The sequence below is a fragment of the Chrysemys picta genome, chromosome 11 (genome assembly GCF_011386835.1).
Source record: "Chrysemys picta bellii isolate R12L10 chromosome 11, ASM1138683v2, whole genome shotgun sequence".
NCBI classification, from domain to species: domain Eukaryota; kingdom Metazoa; phylum Chordata; order Testudines; family Emydidae; genus Chrysemys; species Chrysemys picta.
The window spans coordinates 40588779-40609081 of NC_088801.1; the positions used below are offsets into that span (position 1 = coordinate 40588779).

A 20303-nucleotide genomic window follows, 5' to 3' on the forward strand; every position below is an offset into this window, starting at 1 on the left:
TGCCCCTGCCTGATTGGGTACTTTTGGTTCCAAATGAAGTGTGTGGTTGACCGGTCAGTTCTTAACTCATGTGTTCGTAACTCTGAGGTTCTACTGTAGTATGTATATTTTAAGTTTTAGATCTTGTTTTGATATCATGCACTGGATCTCAAGAAGGGGAGTCCCATGATAAAAGTTTCATGGGCCTCCGCTTCTCCTCTCCTCTGATATTCCAAATCTCTGCACAAAAAGTGTTTGAAAATGTGACTTTGAAAACAGTTCCACTTTTTTTTTTCTTTTTACAACTTTTAAAAAAATCTCAGAAACCCTCTAATCAAATAGCTTCAAATTTCCCCCACAATCTCTATCCAATCCCCTGATCTGGCATACTAATTTTTAAGCCAATCTGACTTAAGTTAATTTTAAAGAGAGACAAAACTCACATGGAAACAGAAGATTAGCTGCAATCTTACTCATAGAACCAGCTAGTCATCATTCCTTAATAGGATTTGGTATGAAGCTAGTAAAATTGCCTTATACATATTTGTCATTTTTCTAATGGCAACTGATGATCTTCAGGATTCTGGATGTTAGTAAACTCTGATATTGGTGGGAAGCTTTTCTTTAATATTCTACCTCTAGATAAATTTCGTATTTTGTAGTTTTCTGAAAGTTTAAAAAAACAAAAACCTCACTGAGTTGGTTGAGAACTGTCTGGGTGGCAACCCTCAACTAATGTGGATTTAGGAAAATCAAGTGTGGTCTGGTCTCTGGAGGACTGTTTTTAGTTCATCTGCTTTTGTGTGCAGTCTGTGAAGCCAGTGGTGCAGGTAAGTATGTAATTAAGGGCTTATTGAAAATGGAGATTCTTTTACTTGACAGACTGCAGCATTCTCAAATGGAATCATGACCAAAAAGTATAAAAACTGCTTTAGCACTGTTGTATTCTATTGTGTTATGGCCTATTTAAGGTGTTTGGTTTACAGCTCATTCTTGGTTCAATTACACAGTATCAGGTTTGTGTGTGTGCCATACACGTGCAGCAGGGCCCGATTCTGCACTACTGATGTAAATGGGAATTTCCAGCCTTGAGTAAATACTAGGAATTTATCATGGAAATACCAGCTATAACTACAGTTTCTCTGTTACAATCCTCTCCTAAACCAGTGTGCATTAGGTTGGTGATTGTAAATGAAATATTACAGAAAACAGAAGATATATGACTTTTCCCTTTAGGAATATCTGAATCTTAAGCTATCAGGTATACAGCTTCTTAAAGTTCCCACTCCCCTCATTACAATTGTCAAACAGTGGTAAGTTACAGTAATTTTGTTCTCTTTAGGTGTTACAACTATTTGATTTAATGTGATATTACATGTTACATCAAACTAATAGCAAAGAATCCACTTTATCTTTGTTCCTCTCCAAACTATGTTTTGATTTTAACACAAAGTTTATTCTATTTAAAATCCCTATGCACAAATAAAATGCCCTATTTCAATCCTTTCCTGCAAAGAGATACAGATTGCAGTTTGCAGTTGAACAGATTTGTGACCTTATTCTCAGGCTATGCTGCAAGTGTCTAATTGTACTCTTGGTTGAGATTCAGATAATGCATTATTCACTGACATAAAAAAACCTGTTTTTTAAAAGGTATTTCTTGACCCTTCTTCACTGCATTTTCTCAAAGTGCATATTTTTCATTGAAGCTTGTGTGATCCACAGAAAGTGCAGGGTATCTGCTGGAAGAAGACCCCAGATACTGTACAGCACCAACCCGGGGCACAAACTTCAAATCCAACAGGACCCAGAGAACACTGTGAAGCAAACGTTTTTCTCTACATCAAATTGTATGGAGGATTTTCGATTTCCAGAAAGTTTTGTTAAAATAATTACAATCCTTCCAAAATGTATTGTGGTTTATGCAAAATATTGAAAATTATTCTGCTTAGCTATTCCTCCCCATCTTTTTATGAGTAAACATTTATTCGTGAGAAAAATACTTTGTTCTCTTTAGCTTAACTTCTCAATCGTCTCCTCATGATTTCTGTGCTAAAGATGCCTGCACTGCAGTAAAGTCTTAATTACTCGTGATGCATGGGGCATAAACTATCAGGTTCCCTGTGTGCTAAAGACCCATGGAACGAAGTGGTTTTTCATCATCTCTCTGCTAGCCATACATGAATTGGCCGGAGCAGGAAATGTGCCTACACTGTTGGTTTCGTGCCATAACACACTCGTTTGTGGCTGATTAAACGCTCTGCAGGGCAGCAGGATCAGACCTGCCCCCTGTGCATTGACCTGACCCCCTCCCATACACACTGGGGACTAACCACCCAGACCCCACGTGCACGAGCGGCGAGCCTGCAGACGGCTCTGCCCTCCCCCTCCCCCTCCCCATATGCAAATTCTACCGCTTTGCTACAGGGAGCATTTCGCGCCACAGAATTAGGCCCTTACAGTGCCACAAACTCCACTGCAGGAAAAAAATACTAGAGGTTGCTTTCGTCCCCTCTTTGCACTCCACGGAGCCCTGTGCTGCTCTCTGCACAGGGGGCAGGCTGTCTATTGCACGGGGGAGCAGTAAGGGGTCCCTTCCTAGAGGGGTGTTGCCTACACCTTCCAGGACTCGGGCTCAAACGCGGGAAAGGTGCCCCCAATCCCCGCCCCCCTGACAGTCCTGAGCTGGTTTGGCGCGAGCTTGCAGCCTCCTCCCGACCTTCCCAGTCCAGCGCACGCTGCCCGGATCGCACCCGGGCTACCCGACTATGACTAGCCTTTACAAGAACCGCTTGCGCCCTGCAGCTGGTAGCATGGATCCCTTCGGCATGCGAGTGAGTGGCGGACGGGGGCCCAGGGCTGAACGCGCGCTGGAGAAAGGGGGTGTGTGTGCAATGAATTGCAGGCTCTGGAGGATTCGGGGGGGGGGGGTGCAGTGACTTGTAGGCATTGAAGGAAGGCGACTGAACGGGACAGAGGGAACAGTGAGTTACACGCGCTGGAGAAAGGGGGCTGAGCGGGGCAGAGAGTGTAGTGAATTGCACGCGCAGGAGGAAGGGGGCAGAGGGTGCGATGAGTTGCATGCGCCGGAGGAAGGGGGCTGAGCGGGACAGAGGGTGTGGTGAGTTGCACACGTCGGAGGAAGGGGGCTAAGGGGGCAATCAATGAGTTGCACGCGCTGGAGGAAGGGGGCTGAGTGGCGCAGAGGTTGCAGTGAATTGCACGCGCCGGAGGAAGGGGGCTGGATGAGGTGTGTGGGGGATGCAGTTAGTTGCACACGTTGGCGGATGGGGGCTGAGCGGGGCGGGCTGCAGGCGCTCCAGGGGGGAGGCTGAGGGGCGGGAGGTGCAGTGAGTTGCAGACTGGAGGAAGGGGGCTGAGCAGGGCGGGATGCAGGAAGCTGTAGGTGGTGAAGTAGGGGGAAGCGGGTGGGCTGCGGGCGCCGGCTGGATGTGGCGGCCCAGCAATTCCCGCCCCCCTCCCACCACACACACACACACACACGTGGCTCCGTGGAAACACGCGACACCCTGTTTTGTGGGGGTGGAGGATGCCGCCCACCTGCCCGGGTGTCCCTGCAGCTGGGGGCCGTGGCGGCGGCGCTCCGACAGCGGATCCTCCGGGGCAGTCTGCGCCGTGGGCCCGCCTGGACCCTTCCAAACTCGCGTCGATGGCGGAGAGCCCCGTGGCCTGGCCTGCTGCCTTCCCGGCTGCACGAGGGACCCTCCGGGAAACCTGGCACGCTGAGCCTGGGGCCGCATGTCTGCTCCTGCACCCCGCCCTGTGCTGCCTGCCAGGCTCGGCGGCGCCTGCTCCCAGCTCGCTTCCCGCCAGGCTCTGCTCCTCTCTTCTGCCCCAGCCTCTGCCCTTCAGGGGTTGCTGCCTGGGGTCCCTGAGATTTGCGAAATCTAAAATGGAGACTCTCTCCATCAAAACAAGGGTGCCTGCAGTCTCCCAGTTGGAGTAGGACGTGTCTCCATGCAAATCTGCGGCCTTCCCAGTGTCTGGGTGGAGGAGAGCTTTCCAGGCTAAAGCCCCGGGGATTGCTCACTGGAGGAGAGCCCAGTGTCCCCAGTTCCCCACTGTGTTGGGAAGAAATACTGCCAGGTTAAAAACTGTTCTTTATAAAGTCTCTCTATGTCTACTAGATTTGTTTTGCACTGGTGTGGCTTCCCTGGTCTTGCTCTGCATCTTGGTGCAGTGTGTGTCACTTGTGGTTTATAACCTTGTAATTCACCACATTGCTGTCAAGCAAGCCCTCACTACTCTGGGATGGTTAAAACAGAAAGGATTTACAATGAAGATGGTCAGGTTCACTTCTCTTTCTCATAGCACTGCAGCCACTACCATGTTGGGGTGACCTGGTTGACACGCAGTAGGGTTCCATCTTGTGGTGTAAACGGGACCTAACTGATGTGTCTGCAAAGTGTGCTTCAGGCACAATTTGGGGAGACAGTTGGAACTCCGGTCCCTTCAAACAGAATAGTGTGTTGATTGTTGTGGACTTTTCAGGCTGTCCTATGCTTATCTAGTGGTGTGTCTGCTCTGCACCACAGAGAGTGTAATGTAAGGTTTTTTTGGAATGCTGCTGGTCTTAAAAATATTGCCCTTGGGGTTTTGTAAAAGGTTCACATCTGACTCAGTACTTAGCTGATACCTACTTTGCTTTTTCTCTGCAAACCTACTTTTACCTTTACTGAAAGACAGTAGGGTCTCTAAAGGGTGGGGTTTTGGTGGAAGTGCAAAGTGTCTAATTGGGGTGGAAGCATACCACATTGGAGGATGATTAATAGAGTAAAATCAACTAGGAGTTCTTGTGGCACCTTAGAGACTAACCAATTTATTAGTCTCTAAGGTGCCACAAGTACTCTTCATTGTTTTTGTTGATACAGACTAACAGGGCTACCACTGTGAAACCTGATTAATAGAGTGTTAAAGGAAGAAGTTTTAGGCTGGTTTACACCTAAAATTTGGATTGACTAGCTATGTCCCTCAGGGGTGAGAGAGATGTCGTTAAAGTGACCTAAACCCCAGTGTAGATACTGCTAGATTGACAGAAGAATTATTCCATTGACCACTTTTGGGGGGGGGGGGGGGTTAATTACAAAGTGATGGAAAACCCCCTTCCATTGCTGTACCACATGTTTACACTACAGTGCTATAGCTGTTGTGCCATAGCTGGGCTGCTGTAGCATGGACATAGCCTTACTCTCTCCATTGGCAGGATTAGAAAAGTAGTAGCTATTATCCAGGTGGAAGCAAATAGCTGTGTCTAATTGTGAGGAAAGAGAGAGATTGGTCTACATGTTGGTGCAAATTTCAAACTCAGAACTGGGGGTGGTGGTGGTAATAGTTTCCACAGTGCTGTTAGAAATTAGATTACCATCTCATGGCTCAGGCAAGAGTATGCAATATCCAGCATGTGCAGACAGCACATATCTTTAAACCTCTCTGTGATGCTACATTTTAAAGAGATTTCTTAAATATTTTCGGCTCAATGAGGTTGGCCTATGAATTGCTAGTAACCATAAGAGTTCTTTCAGTTTGGCATGAGCCACATCAATCACTGATCACGGTGCAGTGAACTGTTGTGTGGTATAGTGTGTATAAATATTGGTACAGATATGGGTCTCCATTTACAACTCAAAATCTTAAACCATATTTACTGAGGATATGTGAGGTTTCCAGGAAAAGGATAAATTTAAAGGCCACCAAAAGATAAGACATTACAACCCAATGATGGTACCTAATGAAATAATAAGCCATTGTCCCTAAAGCAGTTGTTCTGGTGTTCTTTTTCTGGTGGTTTTTTTTTTTATGCTTTAAAGAAATTTAGTTGATTAGTATTTGATTTCAGAAATTAAACTACAAGCTAAAATGGTGATTTCTAAGATTCAACACAAAGTAAAACTTGAAGGACTTTGACAAAAGCTATTATTTGTCAGAAGAAGAAGAAACATTTCTAATATCCAAGGATAAATCACTTAAGTTAGTGACCAGAAATGCATTAGAGCAGAAACTACTCTGTTTTAATTTGAGAGCTCTACTCTTGTCTCTCTTCAGTGCTGATGGTGTACTGAATGGATACAAGTGTACTGCACATCTGAAAATACAACCACATTAAGCTTTATAAACAGACTTTTAAAAGCTAGTGTACTGTAGTAAATTTCACATTTTAATAGTATTGTCATCCTCCCCTTGCAGCAAGCAGACCTTTCAGGAAAGAAGAACTTCATAGCATTCCGAAATATGAAATTGATCCCCATGGAAACGTCATCATCTGATGACAGTTGTGACAGTTTTGGTTCTGATAATTTTGCAAACACCGTAAGTACAGTACACGAATAAACAGAACTGAATGTGCTGTGTTGAAAATGTCCCAAATGCTTCATGTGTGATTTAAAACTGCTTGCTTTGCTTACATTTCTATACAGTAGCTATGAATCTACAGTATGCACTATAATTTTATTTCACTTTTTGCTTGTGCTTCTAGGTAGTAATTGTTGGAGGCAGATTAGCTATTTATTCTATTCTTTGAAATGTCGCTTAAACTAACATGTCTGATGATTTGCCATAACAGCTCTGAAACCATTTGTAAATCCCTGAACCATTTGGTTTTCTTTGTTACAATAGCTATTCTCTTGTAGTGCACTTGTAAATGTGATTTGCTGTCTGCATGGTTCATGAAAAATTGGGTCTTTAAAAAAAAAAGTGTTTTTATTCTTTTTACAGAAACGAAAGTTTAGGTCAGATATCACAGAAGAACTGGCTAAAATTTTTTGTGAGGACTCGGATGATGATTCGTTCTGTGGTTTTTCAGACAGTGAGATTCAAAATGTATTGGTGAGATATGCAAATTAACTCACTAGTTTTAAAGTTGAAGTAATTACTAATTACTGAAATGTTACTAATTACTGAAATGTTACAGCCTCTAGGACACTTGCCAGATAACTTTATTTAATTTTAAAATTGCTAGTACAGATTGAAACATTGTTTATTGGATGTACTCTCTTCATGAGCATCTTGTATTTTCTTTTAAAACTGTTTGGACAAGATGGCCATCAATTGCTGGAATCTGTGAGCTAGCATGGCACGATACAGGTCTTCATGGCACTTGTGCAGCATAACAGGAAACAGTACAGGAAATTCTACACTTTGTAGGCAATGTAGAAATAGTAATAGATGGTAGAAGGGGGGAAATTCTACTTTTAATCAACTGCAAAACATTATAGCAGGCTTATTGCTTAAAAATAGCCCAAGAGTAAATATTGAGCATTGCAGAGAGCAATATATTCATATTGCGTGTAACATGGGTTATTGGAGTATAATGTCAAGGGATGTCTAGAGAAAAGAGTAGGTGCTCTTCTTGTGGAAAGAGTACACATCTAAGTTAAATAATAAATAGTAAAAAGAGAACTAACAGTGACAAAGCAGGCACAGAGATTCAAGAAAAGGGCAGGGACAAGCAATAACAGCATGAAAATTGGTGAGCAAGAACCACATATCAAGCTTAATACAAAATTATAGAAAATGGGATTGTCAGTTTGAGCCTTGACAAGTAGAAAAAGAAGTACTAATGGTCCACAGCAGGGTGTCTGTTAGACAGGTTAGTCCTAGATGGAAGCAACTTTATTTTGGTTAAAGTAAGATAAGACATGTCACCAAGTGGATAATTAAGCAAACAAAAAATAGAATAACTATCTTCATTGGCATCACTAGTAAATTCTCATTACAGTTGTGAACAGCATCAGAATACTAAGCTGATAAAATGCTTGATTTGGGACCATAATTGTCTCAATGGCTACTTGAGTTTGGGCTGTATTTGTCTCACTGGCTAGTCCTGTGAGTAAGTTAGAATTTGCTAGTGATCTTGTTTCTGTAGCCTTTGAATTCTTTGTAGTTTACAAACTTAGGCCTGACCCAGCACTGAGAACCATAGTCGGGGATTTGTACACCCATGTGGACTAACTTGCAGGATTGGGCCCTTAAAGCATACCAACACAAATTACATTTTTCTCTGGAATATTTTTACTAACTAGACTTATGAGTGAAACTAATCTCTATCTTTCTGTGTATTTGAGCACTCTGTAAAACCACAAAACTTGTCAGGGGGTTTCATGGGTAGTAGTGCCCAACCTTTAAAAAAAAATATACCAACCTGGATTTCAGGTTGGTGTCCTTCTTTTAAATAAACTTACTTGTCAAACTAAACCATACAGCAATCCAGTGTCATTCATAAACAACAATATTGGTTTTTGATAGAAATTGGAGTCAGACTCTAAGAAAAATGATTTACGTGCTAAGGAGAAGTTGCAATATAGGAGACGTGAGAGACGCTCGATTCCTCTGAAAGTGGCTATGAAGTTTCCAACTCGAAGGTCTAAAAGGGGACAGAGCGAAATAGCATCACCCCCTGAAATACAACCATCTGCTCTGGATTCTGACTCTGAAGAAAAGGGCCCCAAATTCTTAGAGAAAAGAGCTTTAAATATAAAGGAAAACAAAGCAATGGTAGGTATGCAGGAAAGTTCTTCAATTAATTTTTCTCCTTGACGTCTAATCTCCATGCAGTTCTCTTCTCTTATATAAATTAACATTAATGGGAGTGATGTGAATGCATTAACAGAAATGTAGAGCCCTGATACTGCACATTCACTGGCACGTGAAAAGCCACACGTTGAAATAGGTTCTTCAGCAGACATCTCTGTGTTCTAAAGCCTTATTCCATGTTTAGGCTGGCAGCCTATTAAGCCTAAGCATCATTTTCAACCCACTTTCAGGCACCAGGAGATAAAAATAAGACATAAAAGTAAAATTCAAAGAATATGACTGTAATTGTACATCTAGGCAATTGCCCTATTCTAATAGCCTGTAATAGCACATAAACTCTTTTTTAAGACAGTATGTTTTTCTTTTTTTCCCTAGCTTGCAAAACTAATGGCTGAATTAAAAAATGTCCCTGGTATTTTCACTGGCGGAAGATCATTGACAACTACCAGCCCAGTAAGTAGAAATTTCTGTTTATCTTATACTTCAATCATCTGAGTGTATCTACTTTTGATTTAAAAAAACAAAAACCCTTTAAAATAAAAAGCTTAATAGATCAAGTAAATCAAAGTCCAGTTGTTCAGAATTTTATTACTTGTTAAAACAATAATCCTAGTTGTGCAATTCCCTTTTGATTTGCCGTTCTATAAAAACTGAACAACATATCGAGTCATAGGCACCTGGAAGTATCCATATCAAAGGCAAATTAAAGTCATAAAACAAAACAAAACCCCCTTTCTAAATATGTATTTACACAAATAATGGAGAAAGGTGGGGGGAAGGGCTTAAGCTTCAAAGGTCAGGTCTGAATGTCATCTACAGTTTGAAAGTGATTGAATCCAGATTCTAGTTTGGGTCCATCTATATGTTTTAGGGCTGCAATATCAATCTACTTAAGGAGGCAGCATGTCCCAGTGAGTGGGTCACAGGATGGGAAGTCAAGAGTACCTGGATTCTACTCCTGGCATTACCAACGACTTGCTTGTATGACCTTGGGCATGTCCTTTTCCCTTGCTGTGCCTCAGTTCCCCATCTGTAAAATGGGGATAAAGATAATATGCCCTTCTAAATAAAACATGTTGAAAAGTACTATTAAAGTGGTATTTATTTGATTGATTATTAAGGCATTTAGAATCCTACTGAAAATATATGTTTTTCCATAAAACAGACAAACCTGTCTAACCTCATTGAGACTCTTATGTTTACACAAGTGAATAGTTGCCTTCTACCTTATATAGGTACTGACTGCTGCTTGGGGCTTTGTATGTTTCTACAGTTTGTTGACTGGCAAAGGTGAATTTACCAGCAATGTAGTAATTGTACTCGGTTTTCTATGCTAGAAACTACGTTATTTTGTTTTTGTTTGCCTTTAGGGGCAAAGGGCTTTGTTTAACTAACTTTTTCTTCCAGCGACCAAAACGGGCTCCAAGAAGCTCGTTTCCCCAAAATGCTTTAAGGAGGAACCCAGACCGAATTTCTCGGCCTCACACAAGATCCAGGTCCCTGATTGATGGGCCACCTACTCCTTTACAAGAGGAGGAAGATGATGACAGGTTCAGCTTAGTGAGGAGAAGAAAGCTATCTGATGAATACTCAGAGGTATGTTTAATGTGTTGGCCTTTTACAGTAGAACATTAATTGGGGAAACTTCAAAAATATAATTCAGTATTGGTTATTCAAATAAATTCAGCTTAAGCCTGGTTGTTGGTCTCTTTGACAGAGTTAGAAGCTCATGCAGAGCTATCTGGTGTTCCAATCCACCCTGAGGCTAATGGGAGGTATGGGAAAAAATGGAGTGTGTTGCACAATTACCTTTTTATTTTATTTTGATTATCACGATGGAGGAATGGTCACTTTCTCCACTGTAGTAGGAGCTAAAAAAAAGATCAAATAGCATTTGATTTTTGTTCTGTTACATTTCTAGCACTAAAGTTGGAGACCTGAATTGTGTTTTTCAAAGCATCCCATTAACTCAATACTCGTCTGCTAACTCTAGTGGAAGATACACCTCTAAATCCCTTAGACGGCTTTGAAATTCTCTGCCCTTGTTTGTGTGGGGTTTCTGCTGGCAGTAATGTTATGACCATAAAATAAAAGCTTAGATTTTGATTCTTCCACACCCTCCAGCAAGAGATTCGAACTCCCAGGAGAAGTCGCCCTGGTGCTATGGCTCTTCCTCACATAGTGCGTCCAGTCGAAGAAATAACAGAGGAAGAGTTGGATAATATTTGTGAAACTGCCCGAGATAAAGTATATAACCAGGTGATGGTAAGTGTATTGCAAATCCGAGAAATGCAGATTGAGTATGTTAGGCTTGTTTTCTCTTTGTTTACACCCTCTTTTGGGTTGTCCTTAAGAATGTCAAGTCTTGGAAGAAGTACTAATGCAAAGACCCAAACCATGTTGCAAGGGATGGGTTGGTTGTTTAATGTGCGTTCTTGTTAACTAAACTACCTCTCTTGGCTTTCTTGTCTCCTGAACTCCTGTTTGTTGTTGTAGGGATCCACTTGTCATCAGTGTCGCCAAAAAACTATAGACACAAAAACAAACTGTCGTAACCCAGACTGTGTAGGTGTGCGAGGTCAGTTCTGTGGACCTTGTCTTCGCAATCGATATGGGGAAGACGTCAGGACTGCATTGCTGGATCCAGTAAGATAATTTAATGTGGGCACAGGGTTTATCATGCTTAATATAGTGGGAGCCCTGTTCATGGAGCGATGAATCGTAGTTAACACTGAAGATAGGATGTTGGAGGTTGAGCTGTGTTTTAATGCCTTTTAATACTGTCGTACATGCACACTTTTGCCTTTAAATATATGTCAGAGCATCGTGGGGGGGGGGGATTCACAGTGGAGACTTGAGCTCGTAGGCATCCTGTCACCTTGTGTAATTCACAATCCTGAGTTAGTGCCCAGGCTCTCTCTACAATGCATGGAGAGAATGGGATTCACAAATACCAGCATGCTGAGTGGGGAGCCACTCATCCAGAGTGTGGGAGACCCAAGTTCAAATCCCCACTCTGATGGAACAGGGACTTGAACTTGGGTCTCTCACCTCCCACATGAGTGACTAACCACTGGGCTGTTGAGTATTCTCGGTGGGTCCCTCTCATTTTCTCCTCTTGGATCTGTTCTACCATGCTTAAATAATTAAATGGTCATTGGGCAAGAGACAGACTGATTGTAGAGCCCAGTGATTACAGTGCTAACTTGGGAGTTGGGAGAGTCAGGGTCCAGTTTCTTTGCTTCAGAGAACATTTATAGATTGTGGCACAGCTCCCAACAGATTGCGAAAGACTTGTCTCAGAGCAGGGGTTTCGCAAATGCCCGTGCCATTAAAGTTCCCCTTGCCACTCCTACCTCATGGTACCATGCAGTTCCTGTAGCTACTATGGTAATATCTATCAATTATGGAAGCAGTGCAGCCACTAAAGCATATTTTTGAACTTCAAGCTATTGAATTATCAAAACAAAGTGGTTTCACTTTTGTCTGGCTTTAGTGTCTGTGTTGTAGGGAAAAGAATGCTGCCTCTCATCCTACAGAAAGCTACAGCACAGGAGTTCAGCCAGTTGCCTTGAACAGACAGATAATTGTCACTATGTTGGGTCTGGAAGGGAGGGGGGAAATTGGGGTGCTCTTTATGGCTCCATTGAAAGTACAGAAGATGGCTAGCACATTGGAAAACTTACTCTTTACTCACAAACACTAGCATTTGTTGGCATCTCTTGGCAGCATTTGTGCTAGCATGGAATTGTTTTGAGCCAGTGCCAGAGAGGGAAAGGGGTGGGGTGAGGAATCTCTGAGATTTCAGTTTCTTTAAAAGATGTCTTATTTTTCTTTAGAACTGGCACTGCCCACCTTGTCGTGGAATCTGCAATTGTAGCTTCTGCAGACAGCGGGATGGTCGGTGTGCTACTGGTGTGCTGGTTTATTTGGCCAAGTATCATGGCTTTAACAATGTTCATGCTTACTTAAACAGGTAATTGCTTTTTTTTTTTTTTTTTTTTGAATGGTCCAGTTTTGTGGGTTAGGCGAGGGTCTGAAAGTCAGGAATGGAGAAATCCTGGCTTCTCCACTGAATTGCTTTGAAGTCTTAGGTAAATCTCTTTATCCTCAGACCTGTCATCTGTGAAATAGAGATGATCTCAGAAGGATCTCACGGGAATTGATTTTTAGTACTTACTAATGTGTAAAGTGGTATCCAGTGTAAACACTAAGTACTTATTCTGCTGGCAGTGAAGTTCAGTTATTACTTATTCCCACAGCTTCCAAACTGTATCTAAACTGAATAGAAATAAAATTCTTTAATGGATCAATCTGCTTTTCTTGAAACTAAAACTGGTTCCTCTTTGTATTTTGCAGTCTGAAACGTGAACTTGAAATGGAAGACTGAGGTTGTGATGGGTTGTCAGGGGCACCTTTCTATAGTCATGTGGTCTTTCATCCATGTCAGACTTCGTGTGCAGTTAATTGTTCAAACAACTGAGGGTTTTAATCCCAGGGTGATCCGCATTTTCTTTTTTTCAGGTAAAAGGGGACAAAGATTTTCCAGGATAATCAATAGGTTTTCTGCAAATCATGTTGAGTCCTTTAAATATTGTTGGATAGGCTCTTTCTTTCCCCTTCCTGTTCTTACACAGTCTGGCTAGTGTCCACTCTCTCCTCCCCCCCCCCCCCCACCCCCCAACTCCTCCCTGGAACGGGAAGTGAGACTTGACTTGGCTTTAAACTGATAGTGTCTTGTTCACACAGTTGCCCTTGTTGCAGTTTTTATCTACAGTTAACAGTTATTGAAAATGTTAAATGCATTTAAAATATTAATAGCTGTTTCGCTCATGGAACCAAGAGGAAATGTAGATGTTACTCTTTTGTCTGGTGAAACTGGTTAACTTCTGTCTCATTAAAATTTAAGATTATTTCAGGAAGAGTAACAGTAGCAAATAGAAGCTGAAAACTTTTATGCGCGGTGATAGATCTGCTTTAAAATTAGCAACTCCAAAATCATCACTAGTCCCTCAAGTTTAAAGAGGAAAAACTTAATTGAGATTGTTGTAAAGAAGTTTTTAAAATGCTTAGATTTCCAGCATTTGGTTTTATAGAGTGCTCAGAAGTGCAAAACAGTGGGGCCAAAAATGCTGCATAAATAAGGAATTAATCTAAATGTTTAAGGTTCCAGTGTGACAAAATGGGCAAAAATACAACTGAAAGACTATTTTGAGTAGTCAAAAATCTTGATGGGCTCTCATGGTATCTTCCTTTGTGATGTGAGCATGGAACACTGCTGAAAACTTCTAGGGCAGCTGCGCTTTTCCTCACTGAACTAGTACTGGTGCAACTCCACTGATAATAGCAATGGTGGCAATGATAATGTGGGTTAACAACAGTGATGGAAAATGACTGCACCGTGTTTATATTAGTATTTCCTCTATTGCTGCCAATAGTGATGCTGCATCAGTGCAAGGTGAATAGTGAGACAGTACTAGTATGTAAGTGCAAGACCTCAATTTGGCATACAGGCAGAAGATCAGCTTGAGAAGCTTATTTAATCAGTCACAAATGAGGTTTCAAGATCAAATGTAATAAATCATATGGACTGCTTTTAGAACTTTATGGACAAATGGTCTCTAGCCATTTGGAACTGGAGCATGAATTTTCATTTATTTTTTAGGCGCCAGTGGTTTCAAAGCCCATAGTTAGGCTGGACCCTGTCTTGTACGTAAGACGTCTAGCCATGTAGTGCAGCTCAGATTCGGATAACAAAGTCTTTTTAAAAGAAATTAAATATCCTGACTGATGGGGTATTAAATGAGACTTACAACCCTTTTCCCTAATGGCTAAAAAGTAATAGTCTAGGAGTGCAGATGTAATGGTTGAATATATTTTGGTAGCATTCACATATGCTGTTGCCTGCTTCTGAGCACAGTCTAGCTGTATTCCCACTTAAAGTGGTCTCGGCCTAGCTGTAGAAAGTTATTTTGCATGACATGATTAATGAACGATAAGTACAGCTAAAAGCAAGGACTTAATGTTGAAAAGATCTAGTGTGCTGCATGGATGAGACCACTGTATACTCAAAGCAATGGAAAGAGCGCTACATCGTCTGAACCTGTACAGTTAATGAAGACTTAGAATGTAATATTATAAATGAGATCAATCCCAACTAGAATCATCTTGGATTTGTTAGCCATAGCACTAGATATGGTCTTGGATCTTTCTGCTAGTGGGATATTTTATGCAACAACTTTTTTCTCTAGTGTTTTTTGCCCCTGACCACAATTCAGCACCTCATATTGCAGCAAGGAACTATAGTAAGCTAGAATGAGACTTTTCAAAGGCAAGTAGGCATCCAACAACTCCCACTGTCATTGTGTATCTCTGAAAATCTCCATCCCTCCTCCAAACGTTTTCTTTTAATTATATCAAAGTTTGAACTGATGTATAGTCTAAGGTGGATAACACTCTCATCCTAAATTGAGTGAATATTTCCTTCTTGGTCAAAACCTAAGGTTGAACTTTTGCATTTCATGAAGAGGGAACTTTGGAAATATATGTGCTGTGATAATTCAGATGACCTTCTAATTGCCATACCTGCCTTTGGGTTGCTAATCTGTGTAAGTATGTCTGAAAGGTTGGTATTAAGACAAGTCCTTAATTCCCACCTTAAACATGTCATGTGAATAAATGCTGTAACTGGGTCATCTGATCTATGAAGTGCTTCTGTACAAAATTTTATTTTGATAATAAAAGCTTTGCCAAGAGTTTCTGCCTCATTTTTTTGTTAACATTCATTCTTACTTAAGTTGTCTTGTGCATGCTTGCTTTTTTGTTGTTGTTTTTGCTGGTTGGGTTAATGTTTATGCTAAAGTTTACTGCAGAATTAAAGAAAAATATCAACTAAATACATGGCCCAAGTACTCATTCTCAAAACAGAACTGCTTCCACTTTTTATAAGATACCATGTGTAGCTAGAGGTGTGAGAGCCATTTGATTAGAGAAGTCTTCCTAATTATACATGCAGTGACATTGCCCCCAAAGATGCAACTTCCCTCGTGGCTTGTATATAAAGCTGCAAGTTGTATAAACTCTGATCCTTAAGCCAATACAAGTCTTGGCTTTGTTTATTGTAGTAGAAGGTGACATTGTTTTAGTTTGTATGCAAAAGACTATTCTTGCTACTTGTGTATCGATTGCTAGACTGTTTAAGTAATAGTGCATTTGTACAGTATGCATCCAGCAAACAGGAATATATGAGTGCTGTACCAGAACTGGGCACTGCTCATTAGTATAGTGTTTCCCCTCCCCAACACGAGTGAAACTGGGCCCAGTATAGAAAGAAGTGGAATGGGAATAACTGCAATTGCAGTGAGACACGAGGTGGGTGAGGGGGCATCTTTTATTGGACCTACTTCTGTTGGTGAGAGAGACAAGTTTACACAGCGCTCTTCTTCAGGTCTGGTGTGCTACTGCACACTAAAAGTTCCATACCCGTAGGTCAAAGCATACTATTGAACTTACTCTGTGCAGTACCAGGGTCCACACAGCCAGTGAGAGAAAAGCCCAGTACAGTGCTGTAGATTTACCCCTCAGCTTGCTGTGCACTAATACTCTGAGTAGATGTTCCCTGTTGTTCACTTTAAAAGTGACCTCTTTCCACACTCACTGCAGGCTGCAGCACATATTAAAAAGTTTTAATTAAGTCTGTGCCAAGCTAACTCAGTTTCTTCACACATCCAATGTTCTCTGGACCTCTCCTTAGTTTTTAAATGAAAATGCCTACATGTAAGTGGAGCCTCTTAGTTTTGTTGTATAAACTGGGCATTCATACATGTTTCTTAGCATCTCTCTGTCATGGAAATAGTGCTCACAAAAATAACAGGACTCTCTGGTTCTGATGCTTTCAGAATGAGTTCTAGCTATATGTTCCCCTTGAATGTCCTGGGGACTGCCCTTAAATAGTTTAATTTTGGCTGTATGGATTCTTTATCACTTCAAAGTTAAAGTTGCATTTGTTTTTGACAGTGATGCTGAAGTGAACATACAAACACAAACTGAATATCTCGTGTTTTATTTAGTTACTAAGGTCCCGCTCCACAAAAGTAGGGGCCATTGTGGTACTCAAAATGACTTCTCAGCTGCTCCCTGAGCCTGTCCCCAGCAGTAGGCTTGTATAAAGTCACCTAAGCACTGACAGTATCCCACAGCTAATGAGGTGCTCATAGCTCTTGCGAAAGCCAAAGCCCCACAGGCCCTGAGGCAGGATTTTCAAACTTGGCGTTCCCCTTGCCTATCTTGTCAGGCGTGAGATGTGTCACCCAGACTAATGATTAGGCACTCCTGGGAGTATATGTGGAAGACCCAAAGTCAAATCCTGCTCTGATTGATCTGATGCTGGGGCTTGAACCCAGGTCTTCAAGTAAGTGCCAGAACGACTAAGGTATTGTGGGGTAGGTTCCTCTCTCCTGCTGAAGCTTTTCCACTTCGTACTCTTTATACATTCCATGGGTGGTGTACCCGAGCCCACTTATCCACTGAAGCTTTAAAAACCCCCGCACCCAAATCTGGGTCTGTACTGGTTGTGTGATATGTATGTATCTCATGATCCTGGTAACATACCTGTAATCTCTCATAACTCAAGCCGGACCCCAGATGTACAGTACCTTCTTAACTTGTGTATATTTAATTTTAAACATTAACTTTAATATAATATTTATAACTATTCATTAGGTATTGCAAAACTCAGTCTTGCAACTTTTCTGGCACGAGCCCAAAAGTAATGTGAAGTATTTGATGTTACAGCGGGCACTTAAAACAATTCAATCTAGTTCTAGTGAGAGGATCTGTTCTAGTGCTAGTCCCCAATTAAACATAGAGCTTCTCTGTAAACCAGAATGAATTTTTAAGTGCTTTGGCTGCAATCTTGCTGGAGTCTCCCTCCATAAAGCTTATTAACCACATTTATAATGGGAGAAATTACGGTTCTTAGTGCTCTAGCCTATTTTTGCCTTTGGTTTGTGAGCCGCGAGTGGCTCTTATACAGTTAAAGTGCAGTTTGCAGCACCCACCCCCATACCCTCCCCTTCACCTACCAGATGTTGGCGGGGGGGTGGCTAGAGAGCTCAGGACCTCTGCCTTGCAGCAGGGCCGTGGGATAGGTGCTTCTGCCCAGAGGGGAGGAGCGGGTCTCAGGGCTTCAGCTTCTCAGGGTGTTCCTACCACCGCTCGTGGCTTCAGCAGGAGCGGGACTGAAGCCTCTAGCCCTGGCAGCAGGGCCGGCTTTAGGAAGTGCGGGGCCCGATTCAAATAGTTTCGACGGGGCCCCGGCAGGGTTGACTTAAAAAAAAAAAAAAAAACATAAAAAAAACACATGGGGCTTGTACTCACTGGGCCGCGCTTCTAGTCTTTGGCGGCGGGTCCTTCACTCGCTACGGGTCTTCGGTGGCACTGAAGGACCTGCTGCCAAAGACACAGAGCGCCGTCGGGTGAATAAAAATTAAAAAGGCACCTCTAGCCAGGGAAGGGATTCTCTGCCACTTGCCCCCCACTCAGCGCGGGGCCCTCTTAGGCGCGGGGCCTGATTCGGGGGAATTGGTGGAATTGGCCTAAAGCCGGCCCTGCCTGGCAGGGTGCCCCAGCTTGCAAGATTGTGGTAGGTGGCTTGAAGGATCCGTATGTTTGGCCACCCCTAGGTGATCGGTTGAATACTGGTGCTGACTGGGAATCCCCAAGAAAAAAAAAACTCTCAAAGTCACGTTTTCTTTTTTGTACACTTAAAGAGAAATGGTCACACTGTGTTGTTTTCTTTGGATTTAGGAAAGGGTTTTCCATATCTGTCATCTTAATGTACATTCCTGCTTTTTCCTGCAGGGAAGTCTTAATCTGGTGAAGGCTTTTTGTTTGTTGTTTTTTTTAATCTAATTTGCTTGGAAATGAAGGTGATTAGTTATAATGCTGAAATTGTAATGAGTGTACAGTTGTGAGGGTCCAAAACTCTTGCTACAATTATAACTTCGGTTGGTTAAGTAATCAAGCTCTAATTTGTGTGTGTGTGTGTCTGTCTGTCTGTGGGTACAAAACTGCTCCTGCAAGCTCACGGTCTCTTGACTAGGCCCGCAAAAAATTCTGGGTACAGTCTACATACCCACTCTGCCACAGACTTCCTGCATGATCTTGGGCAAGTCTCTGAGGGCATGTTTATGCTATAATGGCACAGCTATGGCGCTGCAGCTTTGCTGCTGTAGTATAGATGCTCCCTACATTGACAGAAGGGTTTGTCTGTTGATGTAGTTAATCCATCTGTTTGAGAGGCAGTAGCTAGGCCAATCCTTCCAGCAACCTACCTGCAGCTATGCTGGGGGCGAGGTTGCCCTAACTACGATGTTAAGGGGGGGACAGTTTTTCACAGCTCTGCGAGCCATAGGTGGGGAAAATAAGCACGTCCCTATCTCGTAAGGGTGTTGTATGGACAACTAAATTAAATTTAGTGAGATGCTCAGATACTACAGTAGTGGCAGCTATGTCCAGAGATGCCAACCTGATTTGCTAGTACAATCATGTATTCAGAGATTTTAAAGGCCAGAAGAGATCGTTAGATCATCTAGGCTGACCTCCATTATAACACAGGTCCTAGAATTTCACCCAGTTTCACCCTGTAATGACCCCAGTAACTTGTGTTTGGCTAAAGCATATCTTCCATAAGCTCTTCTCCTGTTTTGTGCAGAGGTGCTGGAACAAAGGGTGCTGATGCATGCCCTGGCTTGGTGTCATTTCTATCTTACAGAATTTTGGTTCAATGGCTGTCAGTACCCTTCCCCTCCGCCTGCCAAAATTGTTCCAATACCCCTGCTTTACAGTTTGAATGCAAACTTGTATTTGCAGAGTTGAGGCCCTCTTAAAAGTCAGCCCCTCTCAGCTTAATGATATTTTTGTCAAGGCTGAAAGTCCCTCCACCCTCAACCTGGAAATAATGCCCTTAATATTTTGTTCACCTTTCAAGTACAGGCCGTGTACCTATGCCCAGTCTCTAGCAAGCTGAATAAACTCATCTTTGTATTTCTTAGTGACCTCCATTGTTCAGTGTGTTTTATCTAAAAATAATTCATTTTTACGGGATATGGTAGACTCTGCATTACAAACAAGATTTTTTAATTGAATCACTCTGTCTAGGTATCCTACTTGTCTTACTGGTCTCCTAGACTTCTACAACATGTAAATTTGTGTCACGCTTTAATATTAATAATCTGTTTTTGCACCATAACTGTGAGGAAAAATCTTGACTAGGAAAAGGGGTTGAATTTTGGGTAGCTAAGCCTGACCTAAGTTCAACCTTTTCCCCAGTGCAAATAAAGGGTAACACTTTTAGGTAGATGAGTGTAGCCTAAGATCCTGCCTGCAATTGGGCTTCTTAGGTATCTTCAGAAAAGTAGCACCAAATGAGCTGGAATATATAGATAGAGAACACCTCTGAATTTGGCTAAGGGAGTCTTACTTACATGCTGGTAAGTTAGGCTGTGGGGCAATTCTGACTTAGAAATCAGTAACTCCACTGCAATCAATGGAATATAAGTTAAATCAGAATCTGGCCCACAGGAATCAAATCTAATTTAATGTAACATTGGCAGTAAGGGGACTTGTAGAAGTTATCAAGAGGCATCATTTTAAACTCCCTCGTATTTACTTGGACTCAACTTTGAAATTGTCCCAATGGGTGGATAAAAGGGACACTATCAATTTGAAATTGACACGCACAAAAAAATTTTAGGTACATCAGCTGCATCTCA

The 20303-nt window shown here is 42.1% G+C and overlaps 1 protein-coding gene across 8 annotated transcripts; it reads left to right on the plus strand.

Moving 5' to 3' along the window:
• The first annotated feature begins 2378 nt into the window (after window positions 1–2378).
• On the plus strand, window positions 2379–15284 carry CDCA7 (cell division cycle associated 7). Of its 8 annotated transcripts, none has more exons than XM_005300412.5 (10): window positions 2379–2813; window positions 6184–6306; window positions 6712–6822; window positions 8242–8490; window positions 8905–8982; window positions 9937–10125; window positions 10654–10794; window positions 11026–11175; window positions 12369–12505; window positions 12889–15284. In XM_005300412.5, exons 1-10 carry the CDS (start codon window positions 2748–2750, stop codon window positions 12917–12919), a joined length of 1275 nt encoding a protein of 424 aa, XP_005300469.2. In that variant the 5' UTR covers window positions 2379–2747; the 3' UTR covers window positions 12920–15284. The 8 variants fall into 8 exon arrangements, with proteins under 8 accessions (XP_005300469.2, XP_005300471.2, XP_065417909.1 ...); XM_065561837.1 differs by lacking the exon at window positions 2379–2813 and adding an exon at window positions 2954–3100; XM_065561836.1 differs by lacking the exon at window positions 2379–2813 and adding an exon at window positions 3137–3229.
• The last annotated feature ends 5019 nt before the right edge of the window (window positions 15285–20303 follow it).

What these genes read in the sequence shown, in the direction of transcription:
- CDCA7 (XM_005300412.5), top strand. Translation starts at nt 2,748, where the DNA reads ATGACTAGCCTTTACAAGAACCGCTTGCGCCCTGCAGCTGGTAGCATG. An exon ending in CATTGACAACTACCAGCCCA is followed by an intron (nt 8,983 to 9,936) that starts GTAAGTAGAAAT and finishes TTTTTCTTCCAG; the next exon opens with CGACCAAAACGGGCTCCAAG. An exon ending in GTTCATGCTTACTTAAACAG is followed by an intron (nt 12,506 to 12,888) that starts GTAATTGCTTTT and finishes TGTATTTTGCAG; the next exon opens with TCTGAAACGTGAACTTGAAA.